This window comes from Bombina bombina, chromosome 6, assembly GCF_027579735.1.
Source record: "Bombina bombina isolate aBomBom1 chromosome 6, aBomBom1.pri, whole genome shotgun sequence".
NCBI lineage: Eukaryota > Metazoa > Chordata > Amphibia > Anura > Bombinatoridae > Bombina > Bombina bombina.
In genome coordinates, this window is record NC_069504.1 from 918,993,423 (window position 1) to 919,007,611 (window position 14,189).

The 14,189-nt window shown below is 41.8% G+C and overlaps 1 protein-coding gene across 1 annotated transcript in view; it reads right to left on the minus strand.

Moving 5' to 3' along the window:
• RANBP17 (RAN binding protein 17) overlaps positions 1 to 14,189 on the minus strand; it is a 1,312,934-nt gene that overhangs the window by 1,273,021 nt on the left and 25,724 nt on the right. The window contains exon 3 of the mRNA XM_053718559.1: positions 7,421 to 7,511. Coding sequence (XP_053574534.1) covers positions 7,421 to 7,511 — 91 coding nt within the window. The remainder of the gene's footprint in view (positions 1 to 7,420; positions 7,512 to 14,189) is intronic.

The window sequence follows — 14,189 nt, forward strand, 5'->3', positions numbered from 1 at the left end:
GTAAAAAATGAAGCAAATTAGATAATAGAAGTAAATTGGAATGTTGTTTAAAATTCTATTCTCTACCTGTATCATGAAAGAAAAAAAAACAGAATTTATGCTTACCTGATAAATTACTTTCTCTTGCGGTGTATCCAGTCCACGGATTCATCCTTTACTTGTGGGATATTCTCATTCCCTACAGGAAGTGGCAAAGAGAGCACACAGCAGAGCTGTCCATATAGCTCCCCCTCTAGCTCCACCCCCCAGTCATTCGACCAAAGGTTAGGAAGAAAAAGGAGAAACCATAGGGTGCAGTAGTGACTGTAGTTTAAACAAAAAAATTTTACCTGACTTAAATGCCAGGGCGGGCCGTGGACTGGATACACCGCAAGAGAAAGTAATTTATCAGGTAAGCATAAATTCTGTTTTCTCTTGCAAGGTGTATCCAGTCCACAGATTCATCCTTTACTTGTGGGATACCAATACCAAAGCTTTAGGACACGGATGAAGGGAGGGAACAAGACATATCTTAAACGGAAGGCACCACTGCTTGCAAAACCTTTCTCCCAAAAATAGCCTCCGAAGAAACAAAAGTATCGAATTTGTAAAATTTGGCAAAAGTATGCAGTGTAGACCAAGTCGCTGCCTTACAAATCTGTTCACCAGAAGCCTCATTTTTGAAAGCCCATGTGGAAGCCACTGCTCTGGTAGAATGAGCAGTAATTCTTTCAGGAGGCTGCTGGCCAGCAGTCTCATAGGCCAAACGGATGATGCTTTTCAGCCAAAAGGAAAGAGAGGTAGCAGTCGCTTTCTGACCTCTCCTCTTACCAGAATAGATAACAAACAAGGAAGATGTTTGTCTGAAATCCTTAGTTGCTTGTAAATAGAACTTTAAAGCACGAACTACATCAAGATTGTGTAATAGACGTTCCTTCTTCGAAGATGGATTAGGACACAGAGAAGGAACAACTATTTCCTGGTTAATATTCTTGTTAGAAACAACTTTAGGAAGAAAACCAGGCTTGGTACGCAAAACTACCTTATCTGCGTGGAACACCAGGTAAGGTGAATCACACTGTAAGGCAGATAATTCTGAAACTCTTCGAGCAGAAGAGATAGCTATCAAAAACAAAACTTTCCAAGTTAACAACTTAATGTCTATGGAATGTAAAGGTTCAAACAGAACCCCTTGAAGAACTGAAAGAACTAGATTCAAACTCCATGGCGGAGCCACAGGTTTATAGACAGGCTTGATTCTGACTAAAGCCTGAGCAAACGCTTGAACGTCTGGTACCGCTGCCAGACGCTTGTGTAACAGGATAGACAAAGCAGATATTTGTCCTTTTAAGGAACTAGCTGACAATCCTTTCTCCAATCCTTCTTGGAGAAAGGACAATATCCTGGGAATCCTAGTCTTACTCCATGAGTAACCCTTGGATTCACACCAACAAAGATATTTACGCCATATCTTATGGTAGATTTTCCTGGTGACAGGCTTTCTAGCCTGAATCAGAGCATTTATAACTGACTCAGAGAACCCACGCTTTGATAGAATTAAGCGTTCAATCTCCAAGCAGTCAGACGTAGAGAAACAAAATTTGGATGCTTGAACGGACCCTGTATCAGAAGATCCTGCCTCATTGGCAATGTCCGTGGTGGGACAGATGACATGTCCACTAGGTCTGCATACCAAGTCCTGCGTGGCCACGCAGGTGCTATCAGAATCACTGAAGCCTTCTCCTGCTTGATTCTGGCAACCAGACACGGGAGGAGAGGAAACGGTGGAAAAACATAAGCCAGATTGAAGGACCAAGGCGCTGCTAGAGCATCAATCAATACCGCCTTGGGATCCCGGGACCTGGACCCATAAAGAGGAAGTTTGGTGTTCTGACGGGACGCCATCAGATCCAACTCTGGAGTGCCCCAAAGCTGAGTCAGCTGGGCAAATGCCTCCAGGTGGAGTTCCCACTCCCCCGGGTGAAAAGTCTGACGACTTAGAAAATCCGCCTCCCAGTTGTCTACTCCTGGGATGTGAATTGCTGAGAGATGGCAGGAGTGATCCTCCGCCCACCTGATTATTTTGGTTACTTCCGTCATTGCTAGGGAACTTTTTGTTCCCCCCCTGATGATTGACGTAAGCTACAGTCGTGATGTTGTCCGACTGAAATCTGATGAATTTGGCCGCAGCTAGTTGAGGCCATGCCTGAAGAGCGTTGAATATCGCCCTCAGTTCCAGAATGTTTATCGGGAGAAGAGTTTCTTCCCGAGACCAAAAGCCCTGAGCCTTCAGGGAGTCCCAGACCGCACCCCAGCCTAACAGACTGGCGTCGGTCGTTACAATGATCCACTCTGGTCTGCGGAAACATATTCCCTGAGACAGGTGATCCTGAGACAACCACCAGAGAAGAGAATCTCTGGTCTCCTGGTCCAACTGAATTTGAGGAGACAAATCTGCATAATCCCCATTCCACTGTTTGAGCATGCATAGTTGCAGTGGTCTGAGGTGTATCCGAGCAAAAGGGACTATGTCCATTGCCGCTACCATTAGTCCGATTGTCTCCATGCACTGAGCTACAGATGGCCGAGGAATGGAATGAAGAGCTCGGCAAGTAGTTAACAGTTTTAACTTTCTGACCTCCGTCAGAAATATTTTCATTTCTACCGAGTCTATCAGGGTTCCAAGGAATGGAACTCTTGTGAGGGGGGAGAGAGAACTCTTTCTGACGTTCACCTTCCACCCGTGAGACCTCAGAAAGGCCAATACGATCTCCGTGTGAGACCTGGTTCTTTGGAAAGTCGACGCCTGAACCAAGATGTCGTCTAGGTAAGGCGCCACTGCTATGCCCCGCGGTCTTAGAACCGCCAGGAGGGACCCTAGCACCTTTTTGAAAATTCTGGGAGCAGTGGCCAACCCAAAAGGAAGAGCCACAAACTGAAAATGCTTGTCCAGAAAGGCGAACCTGAGAAACTGGTGATGATCTTTGTGGATAGGAATATGCAGATACGCATCCTTTAGATCCACGGTAGTCATATATTGACCCTCCTGGATCATTGGTAAGATTGTCCGAATGGTCTCCATCTTGAATGATGGGACTCTGAGGAATTTGTTTAGAATTTTGAGATCCAGGATTGGTCTGAAAGTTCCTTCTTTTTTGGAAACCACAAACAGGTTTGAGTAAAACCCCAGTCTTTGTTCTGCAATTGGAACTGGGTGGATCACTCCCATTGTATGTAGATCTTCTACACAGCGTAAAAACGCCTCTTTCTTTGTCTGATCTGTAGACAGACGAGAAATGTGGAACCTTCCCCTGGAGGAGAGTCCTTGAATTCTAGAAGGTATCCCTGGGCTACAATCTCTAATGCCCAAGGATCGTGTACATCTCTTGCCCAGGCCTGAGCAAAGAGAGAGAGTCTGCCCCCTACTAGATCCGGTCCCGGATCGGGGGCTACCCCTTCATGCTGTCTTGGTGGCAGCTGCAGGCTTTTTGGCCTGTTTACCCTTATTCCAGCCCTGGTAAGGTTTCCAGGTTGCCTTGGGCTGTGAAGCGTTATCCTCTTGCTTTGCAGCCAGAGAGGATGAAGTGGGGCCGTTCCTGAAATTGCGAAAGGAACGAAAATTAGCTTTGTTCCTTGTCTTAAAGGGCTTGTCCTGAGGGAGAGCATGGCCTTTTCCCCCGGTGATATCTGAAATAATCTCTTTCAATTCAGGCCCGAAGAGGGTCTTTCCTTTGAAAGGAATGTTCAAAAGCTTGGATTTAGACGACACATCGGCCGACCAGGACTTTAGCCATAGCGCCCTGCGCGCCAAAATGGCGAAACCTGATTTTTTTCGCCGCTAACTTAGCTATTTGGAAAGCGGCGTCAGTGATAAAAGAATTAGCTAGCTTTAGAGCCTTAATTCTATCCATAATTTCCTCATATGAGGTCTCCGTCTGGAGCGAGTCTTCCAGCGCCTCAAACCAGAAAGCAGCTGCAGTAGTTACAGGAATAATGCAGGCAATAGGTTGGAGAAGAAAACCTTGTTGAACAAAAATTTTCTTAAGTAAACCCTCTAACTTCTTATCCATAGGGTCTTTAAAAGCACAACTGTCTTTAATTGGTATGGTTGTGCGTTTAGCAAGTGTAGAAATAGCCCCCTCCACGAGTCCCGCTCAGGGTCAGGTATGGGGAACATTTTCTTAAAAACAGGAGGGGGAGCAAAGGGAACACCTGGTCTATCCCACTCCCTAGTAACGATATCCGCAATCCTCTTAGGGACCGGAAACGTATCTGTGTAAACAGGGACCTCTAGGTACTTGTCCATTTTACACAATTTCTCTGGGATCACCAAAGGGTCGCAGTCATCCAGAGTAGCTAATACCTCCCTAAGCAAAACGCGGAGGTGTTCTAGTTTAAATTTAAAAGCCAATGTATCTGAATCTGTCTGAGGAGGAACCCTTCCTGAATCAGAGACTTCTCCCTCAGACATCAAATCCCTCGCTCCCACTTCAGAGCGTTGCGAGGGTATATCGGATACTGCTACCAAAGCGTCAGAATGCTCATAATCTGTTCTTAAAACGGAGCTATCACGCTTTGCGGGTAACACGGGCAGTTTAGATAAGAAGGCTGTAAGAGAATTATCCATGACTGCCGCTAAGTCTTGTAATGTAAAAGGGTTAGACGCACTAGAGGTACTAGGCGTCGCTTGCATGGGCGTAACTGGTTGTGACACTTGGGGAGAGGCAGACGGGCTACCCTTGTTACCTTCAGTCTGAGAATCATCTTGGGCCACATTCTTAAGTGCAACAATATGATCTTTAAAGTGTATAGACATATCAGTACAAGTGGGACACATTCTGAGAGGGGGTTCCACCATGGCTTCTAAACACATTGAACAAGGATTTTCCTTAGTGTCAGACATGTTTAATAGACTAGTAATATATACAAGCAGGCTTGGAAATCACTTTAATCAAATAAAAAACACAATTTGAAAAAAAAAAAACGTTACTGTGCCTTTAAGAGATAAAAAGAGCACACAATTTTACAAAACAGTGAAAAATGCAGCGATTCTCCTGAAATTTTCACAGTATGTACCTAAAGCCTTAATAAGATTGCACCACAAGTTTCAAAACGATTAACCCCTTAATGCCCGCCTAAAGCCAACACCCGGTTAAAAATAGTACAGCACCTTGCCACAGCCTTGCTGTGGCCCTATCGGCCCTTAGGGATCAGATTTGGGGGAATATAGCTTCTATAAGGCCCTCAAAAAGCAGCAGGACCCTCCATGTGAAGCAGCATGAACTTCTCTGCAATTCTAACTGCGCATCTGAGGCGCAAAATTAGGCCCCTCCCACTCTACTCCGGAGCTGTGAGGCCTAGTAAATCACTCTTAAGTGACTAAAAACCAGCCATGTGGGTAATAACCCCAGAAAGAACCCCAAAAGGACTTTCAACGTGTCTACAAACGATATTTTTCTTGAATAAACAATCGATTGCCCTGAATCAGTGTCAACCAGCATAATTAGCCCTGTTATGTAAGCATTCAATTCCTTACTAAGTCTGTGAACATAGCTTACCCTCCCCTTATGGGGATATTGTCAGTCTCTTCTAGCATTATCTCAGTCTTGTCTAGAAATAAATGACTGAACATACCTCATTGCAGATTACCCTGCAAACCGTTCCCCCCAACTGAAGTTTTCTGGTACTCCTCAGTCCTGTGTGGGAACAGCAGTGGATTTTAGTTACAACATGCTAAAATCATTTTCCTCTCAGCAGAAATCTTCATCACTTTTCTGCTAGAGAGTAAATAGTACAAACCGGTACCATTTAAAATAACAAACTTTTGATTGAAGATAATAAAAACTACAATTCTAACACCACATTCATTTTACCCTCCCGTAGAGAGACCCTAGTGCTTAGAGCCGGCAAAGAGAATGACTGGGGGGGTGGAGCTAGAGGGGGAGCTATATGGACAGCTCTGATGTGTGCTCTCTTTGCCACTTCCTGTAGGGAATGAGAATATCCCACAAGTAAAGGATGAATCCGTGGACTGGATACACCTTGCAAGAGAAATTGGGTTTATTGTTCCTTTAAACTTTCACGATTCAGATACACCATGTGATTTTAAAAGCTGTCAATGTATTTGTATTATCATATTAAACAAGGATTGTGGTATAATTTGCTGAAGAACATTGTTATGTAATCTAACAAGTGTGCATGCGTTTTGACAATTATTTGGCAGCAGTGTTGACAACAATGTATATTATTGTTGCAAACACTGTTGTCATATGGTGTTCAAGACACGTGCCCCCTACTGAGCATACCTATGTAGGCTCTTCAACAAAGCACATTTAAAAGTAAAATTGTAAAGCTTTTACAAATTGCATGGTCTATCTGAATCACCAATTTATAATTTTGTCTTTTCTGTTCCTTTAAACTTTGTTTAACTTGGTAAAAGCCTACACACTTTTTTGTAGATTTGTTCCATAACACCCTGAACACATGAGATAAAGTTGCTAAACTGACGCCTCTGAACACACCACAGAACAACATAATGAAAATGTTACAAAGAAATGAACATTTTTAATTTAAATTGGTAACCACAGAGTACAAATTAGCCAGTAAAATAGTGTTTTTCCATTTAAATACAATTTACACTCATGTTTCTCAACCTGTTGTACATTTACCCTTGGGAGTACCTGGAGCTTTGTTAAGGGGTACTCAGAAGGCCATTTATGATTCGTTGCTCTAATGCAGCTAAGGTAAACATGTACCACCTACATCAGTTTCTCTCACTTCTACAAGGCCAGATTCTATTTCCCTCCCTGATCTGATCAGGTGCTCACTTCCTGCGACTTACTCATCTGTACTCAGGTAGGGACATTTAAAGACATTTGAGGGCTGGAGTTGAGAGCATTGATATAAAGTGTGTCACCGAAAAAAAATGCCAGGTAAAGTGTAAAACAATATCAATAGCTTTCATGAAGACATGTGCCCGATTTAAGTTTCGCATGGAAATGATGTCCTAGTGAAATGTGCCTGGTTAAGTGTACTATATACAAGTATGCCAAAATACATTCCTGCTGACAGAAAAAACAATCTGTAACCAATATGACACATTCTGTGATATGCATAATGGAAATGTTTATAGGCTATTGAGACATAACAAAATGTTTTAATAGCAAGTCTCAATTCCACTGTACTGGTCTGATATTGAAAAACTGTCAAACTTGATCAACCTAACAAAAACAAAATAAATACAATTTGTAAATAGTTGTTGAAGCTACAGCACACTTTACTCTCAAACTAATACATAATATATTTTCCTGAACTGCCATTGTAAACATCTACCATACAGTCAGCATGATTTACATTTACATTTCTTTTGAGACAAAGAATTTATTTTTAATATACGTGTAAATCAAATGTTTACATGATAACTACAAATAAATCAACTTACTTATGTCAATTCTCTGCTCAATGGGTAATGGACTGGCTTTGCTTACAAGCTTTGAAAGACAGGTTGCGGCTAGCAGCTGAGAATAAGAATTCTGTGTAAAAAAAACATAAATATTATAAGTTAAAGATGTACATTCTTAAATTAAATACAAATGCAAAACAGTTTATTTTGTTTATGAAACAAATGTGACAGACATACATATTAGTCCAAAAAGGATTTACATATAAGTGTAAGCTTTATTTTCTAGTCAACGTTTAGGGGCATGGTTACCCCGTCATCAGACCCCACCCCCACACAAAGAAAAACCACTAAAATGGTTTCCATATAAACCAAATACACAAATGCAATATATACATAAAAAAGATAAAAACAAAAACAGAGGCGCCACATGTGTAGGTCAATATAAACAAGGAAAACCAAACAGCAGCAGATTAAGGGTACTCACAAAAGGAGCGGCACTCTGGTGTGCCAGCGGGGACAGGCTGGTGTTTTTACAGCAAACCAGCTAGCTGTATAACAGGTCCACAACGGAGACAGTCAGCACTGGAATTCTCTGCTTGTGAGTCCTCTAGCCGGTGTTCCTGGTATAAATTTTCCTTCAGCTGGAGCTGCAGTGGAGCAAGAGGGAGGGCTGGACTGCCCTAAGGTTACTGAAATGGAGACTATCACAACCACACCAGACTGCTGTACAACAGAAAAACTTTCCTGAATATTTGGGAAAAAAAATCCGATTTTTTTTCCAAATATTCAGGAAAGTTTTTCTGTTGTACAGCAGTCTGGTGTGGTTGTGATAGTCTCCATTTCAGTAATCTTAGGGCAGTCCAGCCCTCCCTCTTGCTCCACTGCAGCTCCAGCTGAAGGAAAATTTATACCAGGAACACCGGCTAGAGGACTCACAAGCAGAGAATTCCAGTGCTGACTGTCTCCGTTGTGGACCTGTTATACAGCTAGCTGGTTTGCTGTAAAAACACCAGCCTGTCCCCGCTGGCACACCAGAGTGCCGCTCCTTTTGTGAGTACCCTTAATCTGCTGCTGTTTGGTTTTCCTTGTTTATATTGACCTACACATGTGGCGCCTCTGTTTTTGTTTTTATCTTACCACTACAGAAGTACATCATCCTTTGGGGTGACGACAGAGAGCAGCCTATCAAGTTTTGGGACGTGGAAGACACACATTGGACTATTTCTGGCTAGCCCATTACTTTTTATAGGTCTTTAACATACCTATTGGTGTTTTTTTATTGTTTTTTATCTACTGTATATATAGGGAACTGTACTAACCCCCTTTTTTTATATATATATATATATATATATATATATACATATTTATAAATCCACATACATTTTGCTCACTAGCGCCTCCTATAGAAGCACAGTGTCCTGCACTCACTGTTTCTTCTTTATATACATAAAAAAAAATCAGTGATCACATGTGAAATGAACAAAGATAAGAGTGTTCAAATCCCCAAAAATCATAGAGCAATTACATGTACAATAACACAAGACTGAATTCCTGGCCATTAGTTTAAAGGGACATTGTACAACACTAGATTTGTCTTTGCATAAATGTTTTGTAGATGATCCATTTATATAGCCCATCTGGCAGTGTTTTTGTAACAATGTATAGTTTTGCTTATTTTTAAATAATAATGTGCAGATTATCAGACTCTTAACCAAGCCTCAAAGTTTTAGATGTATACTGATGTCTACAGACTCCAGCTTCCTCATGTTTGTATGATGGGTCTTTTCATATGCAGGGGAGTGGAGGGGGGTCTGCTCTCAGCCCCTTTCAATGGGTGTCCCAGTTTAACCTCATCAACACTGCTGAATTGGTAGATTCTAAGTAAGTTATTAAAATGTTTTAAACTGGATTTTTAGGTCAGCATCTGTGCATATTCTTCTTTATAGCAGTGTCCATTACATGCAGTTATCTGAAAATTGGTGTATACTGTCCCTTTAACGTCATGAGCAGGGAGAATGGGTTGAAACAAAAAAAAAAAAAAAGTGTAAATAGGGACTTGTGGAACAATGCCTAGAGACATGATTCCTGAAGGGAACAATGTTTCAGAGCAGAGTTCTCCGGTTAGAAATAAGTTTATCAGAATGACATGCTGACATTGTTAATCTGAAGGAAAGTGGTGTAGTAAACAACGCTACGTCACTATGGGCATCTACAGAGTAGAACCTGCTAAAAGATTGTCACATAAAAAGGGAACCTGAAGAAACCTGACAATCATACTATTACCATGATAAATGTTTCTAATCAAATAAAGGCAGATTTCTTGCTATGTGTGTAACGTGACAATAAGGGATATCATAGGGCATTGGAATACGTAATATCTATCTATCACAACATTGTACATCCTTTTTAACATCATGTATCAGGATTGAATAATAAATGTAGTATTAAAGAAAGCAGAATGGTATGTACAAATTATCAGGAAGAACGGATCACAATGCCTAAATATACAGTTTCCTTTGTTCAATCATAGATCCACACGGTGGGTGTGTAAAGTCATGGACGGGCGTATCAAAGAAACTGAGAGGTGGCCGGACAGAGCGTGGCAGGTTAAACAATATAGCGTCAACATATACGTTATTATACACTATGAAGTGCTGTGTATTGGGCTCACAAATAACAATGATCCGATTTAATGTAAAGAAGTCACAATACCTATAAGGGGACATAAAAAAGGAAGTAGACAAATAGTATATAATACGTGTTAAAGGGACATGAAACCCAAGATTTTTCTTTCATGATTTAGAAAGAACATGCAGTTTTTAAACAACTTTCAAATTTACATCTATTATCTAATTTGCTTCATTCTCTTGATATAATTTGTTGAAAAGCATATCTCAAAAAGCTCAGTAGATGCTGATCGGTGGTTGCACATAGATGTCTCATGTGATTGGCTCACCCATGTGCATTGCTATTTCTTCAGCAAATGATATTTAAAGAATGAAGCAATATATAATAGAAGTAGATTGGAAGGTTGTTTAAAATTGTATTCTCTATCTGAATCATGAAAGAAAAGCCTTGGTTTCATTTCCCTTTAAGTATATGTGGGACACAAAAAGTATAGTATAAAAAGCTCATACCACATAAAGGGTAATCAAATTGTTAAAGACAAGTCCCCAGTAAGACAAGAACTAAAACATAGCATAAAATATCAGATATTGGTAGGTATGTGAATAAGCATATTGGCCAACCTATAACTGGAACCAACGCAATGGACACTCAGAAAATGAAGATACAATAATTAGCATGTTAATTGGTTAGAAGTTGATACAAAATTGTTACAGAGTTGTGCAAGTTAGACAAGAGGCTACTAAATGTAAATATCAAACTCAAGAGTTTAGAGCCATGTATAATGTCAGAAATTTATATATATATATTATATATATATATATATATATATATATATATATATATATATATATATATATATATATATATATATATATATATATATATATATATATACACACACTGACAAAATGCAAGCAAGGCAAACAATGGAGAAAAACATAATTTATGCTTACCTGATAAATTTATTTCTCTTGTAGTGTATCCAGTCCACGGATCATCCATTACTTGTGGGATATTCTCCTTCCCAACAGGAAGATGCAAGAGGATCACCCACAGCAGAGCTGCTATATAGCTCCTCCCCTCACTGCCATATCCAGTCATTCGACCGAAACAAGACGAGAAAGGAGAAACCATAGGCTGCAGTGGTGACTGTAGTTTAATTAAAATTTAGACCTGCCTTAAAAGGACAGGGCGGGCCGTGGACTGGATACACTACAAGAGAAATAAATTTATCAGGTAAGCATAAATTATGTTTTCTCTTGTTAAGCGTATCCAGTCCACGGATCATCCATTACTTGTGGGATACCAATACCAAAGCTAAAGTACACGGATGATGGGAGGGACAAGGCAGGAACTTAAACGGAAGGAACCACTGCCTGTAGAACCTTTCTCCCAAAAACAGCCTCCGAAGAAGCAAAAGTGTCAAATTTGTAAAATTTTGAAAAGGTGTGAAGCGAAGACCAAGTCGCAGCCTTGCAAATCTGTTCAACAGAGGCCTCATTTTTAAAGGCCCAGGTGGAAGCCACAGCTCTAGTAGAATGAGCTGTAATCCTTTCAGGGGGCTGCTGTCCAGCAGTCTCATAGGCTAAGCGTATTATGCTCCGAAGCCAAAAGGAGAGAGAGGTTGCCGAAGCTTTTTGACCTCTCCTCTGTCCAGAGTAAACGACAAACAGGGCAGATGTTTGACGAAAATCTTTAGTAGCCTGTAAGTAAAACTTTAAGGCACGGACTACGTCCAGATTATGCAAAAGACGTTCCTTCTTTGAAGAAGGATTAGGACACAATGATGGAACAACAATCTCTTGATTGATATTCCTGTTAGAAACCACCTTAGGTAAAAACCCAGGTTTGGTACGCAGAACTACCTTGTCTGAATGAAAAATCAGATAAGGAGAATCACATTGTAAGGCAGATAACTCAGAGAATCTTCGAGCCGAGGAAATAGCCATCAAAAACAGAACTTTCCAAGATAAAAGTTTAATATCAATGGAATGAAGGGGTTCAAACGGAACTCCCTGAAGAACTTTAAGAACCAAGTTTAAGCTCCACGGGGGAGCAACAGTTTTAAATACAGGCTTAATCCTAACCAAAGCCTGACAAAATGCCTGGACGTCTGGAACTTCTGCCAGACGCTTGTGCAAAAGAATAGACAGAGCAGAGATCTGTCCTTTTAAAGAACTAGCTGATAAGCCTTTGTCCAAACCCTCTTGGAGAAAGGACAATATAATAGGAATCCTAACCTTACTCTATGAGTAACTCTTGGATTCACACCAATAAAGATATTTACGCCATATCTTATGGTAGATTTTCCTGGTGACAGGCTTCCGAGCCTGTATTAAGGTATCAATGACTGACTCGGAGAAGCCACGCCTTGATAGAATCAAGCGTTCAATCTCCATGCAGTCAGTCTCAGAGAAAGTAGATTTGGATGATTGAAAGGACCTTGTATTAGAAGGTCCTGCCTCAGAGGCAGAGTCCATGGTGGAAGAGATGACATGTCCACTAGGTCTGCATACCAGGTCCTGCGTGGCCACGCAGGCGCTATCAGAATCACTGATGCTCTCTCCTGTTTGATTTTGGCAATCAGTCGAGGGAGCAGAGGAAAAGGTGGAAACACATAGGCCAGGTTGAAGAACCAAGGAGCTGCTAGAGCATCTATCAGCGTTGCTCCCGGGTCCCTGGACCTGGATCCGTAACAAGGAAGCTTGGCGTTCTGGCGAGACGCCATGAGATCCAGTTCTGGTTTGCCCCAACGATGGACCAGTTGAGCAAACACCTCCGGATGGAGTTCCCACTCCCCCGGATCAAAAGTCTGATGACTTAGAAAATCCGCCTCCCAGTTCTCTACGCCTGGGATGTGGATCGCTGACAGGTGGCAAGAGTGAGACTCTGCCCAGCGAATTATCTTTGAGACTTCTAACATCGCTAGGGAACTCCTGGTTCCCCCTTGATGGTTGATGTAAGCCACAGTCGTGATGTTGTCCGACTGAAATCTGATGAACCTCAGTGTTGCTAACTGAGGCCAAGCTAGAAGAGCATTGAATATTGCTCTTAACTGCAGAATATGTATTGGGAGGAGTTTCTCCTCCTGAGTCCACGATCCCTGAGCCTTCAGGGAGTTCCAGACTGCGCCCCAACCTAGAAGGCTGGCATCTGTTGTTACAATTGTCCAATCTGGCCTGCGAAAGGTCATACCCTTGGACAGATGGACCCGAGAAAGCCACCAGAGAAGAGAATCTCTGGTCTCTTGATCCAGATTTAGTAGAGGGGACAAATCTGAGTAATCCCCATTCCACTGACTTAGCATGCATAATTGCAGCGGTCTGAGATGCAGGCGCGCAAATGGCACTATGTCCATTGCCGCTACCATTAAGCCGATTACTTCCATGCACTGAGCCACTGACGGGCGTGGAATGGAATGAAGGACACGGCAAGCATTTAGAAGTTTTGATAACCTGGACTCCGTCAGGTAAATTTTCATCTCTACAGAATCTATAAGAGTCCCTAGGAAGGAGACTCTTGTGAGTGGTGATAGAGAACTCTTTTCCACGTTCACTTTCCACCCATGCGACCTCAGAAATGCCAGAACTATCTCTGTATGAGACTTGGCAATTTGAAAGCTTGACGCCTGTATCAGGATGTCGTCTAGATACGGAGCCACCACTATGCCTCGCGGTCTTAGAACCGCCAGAAGTGAGCCCAGAACCTTTGTAAAAATTCTCGGGGCAGTGGCCAACCCGAAGGGAAGAGCTACAAATTGGTAATGCCTGTCTAGAAAGGCAAACCTTAGGAATCGATGATGATCTTTGTGAATCGGTATGTGAAGGTAGGCATCCTTTAAGTCCACTGTGGTCATGTACTGACCCTCTTGGATCATGGGTAGGATGGTCCGAATAGTTTCCATTTTGAATGATGGAACTCTGAGGAATTTGTTTAAGATCTTTAGATCCAAGATTGGTCTGAAGGTTCCCTCTTTCTTGGGAACCACAAACAGATTTGAATAAAATCCCTGTCCTTGTTCCGTCCGCGGAACTGGATGGATCACTCCCATTACTAGGAGGTCTTGCACACAGCTTAGGAATGCCTCTTTCTTTATCTGGTTTGATGATAACCTTGAAAGATGAAATCTCCCTTGTGGAGGAGAAGCTTTGAAGTCAAGAAGATATCCCTGAGATATGAT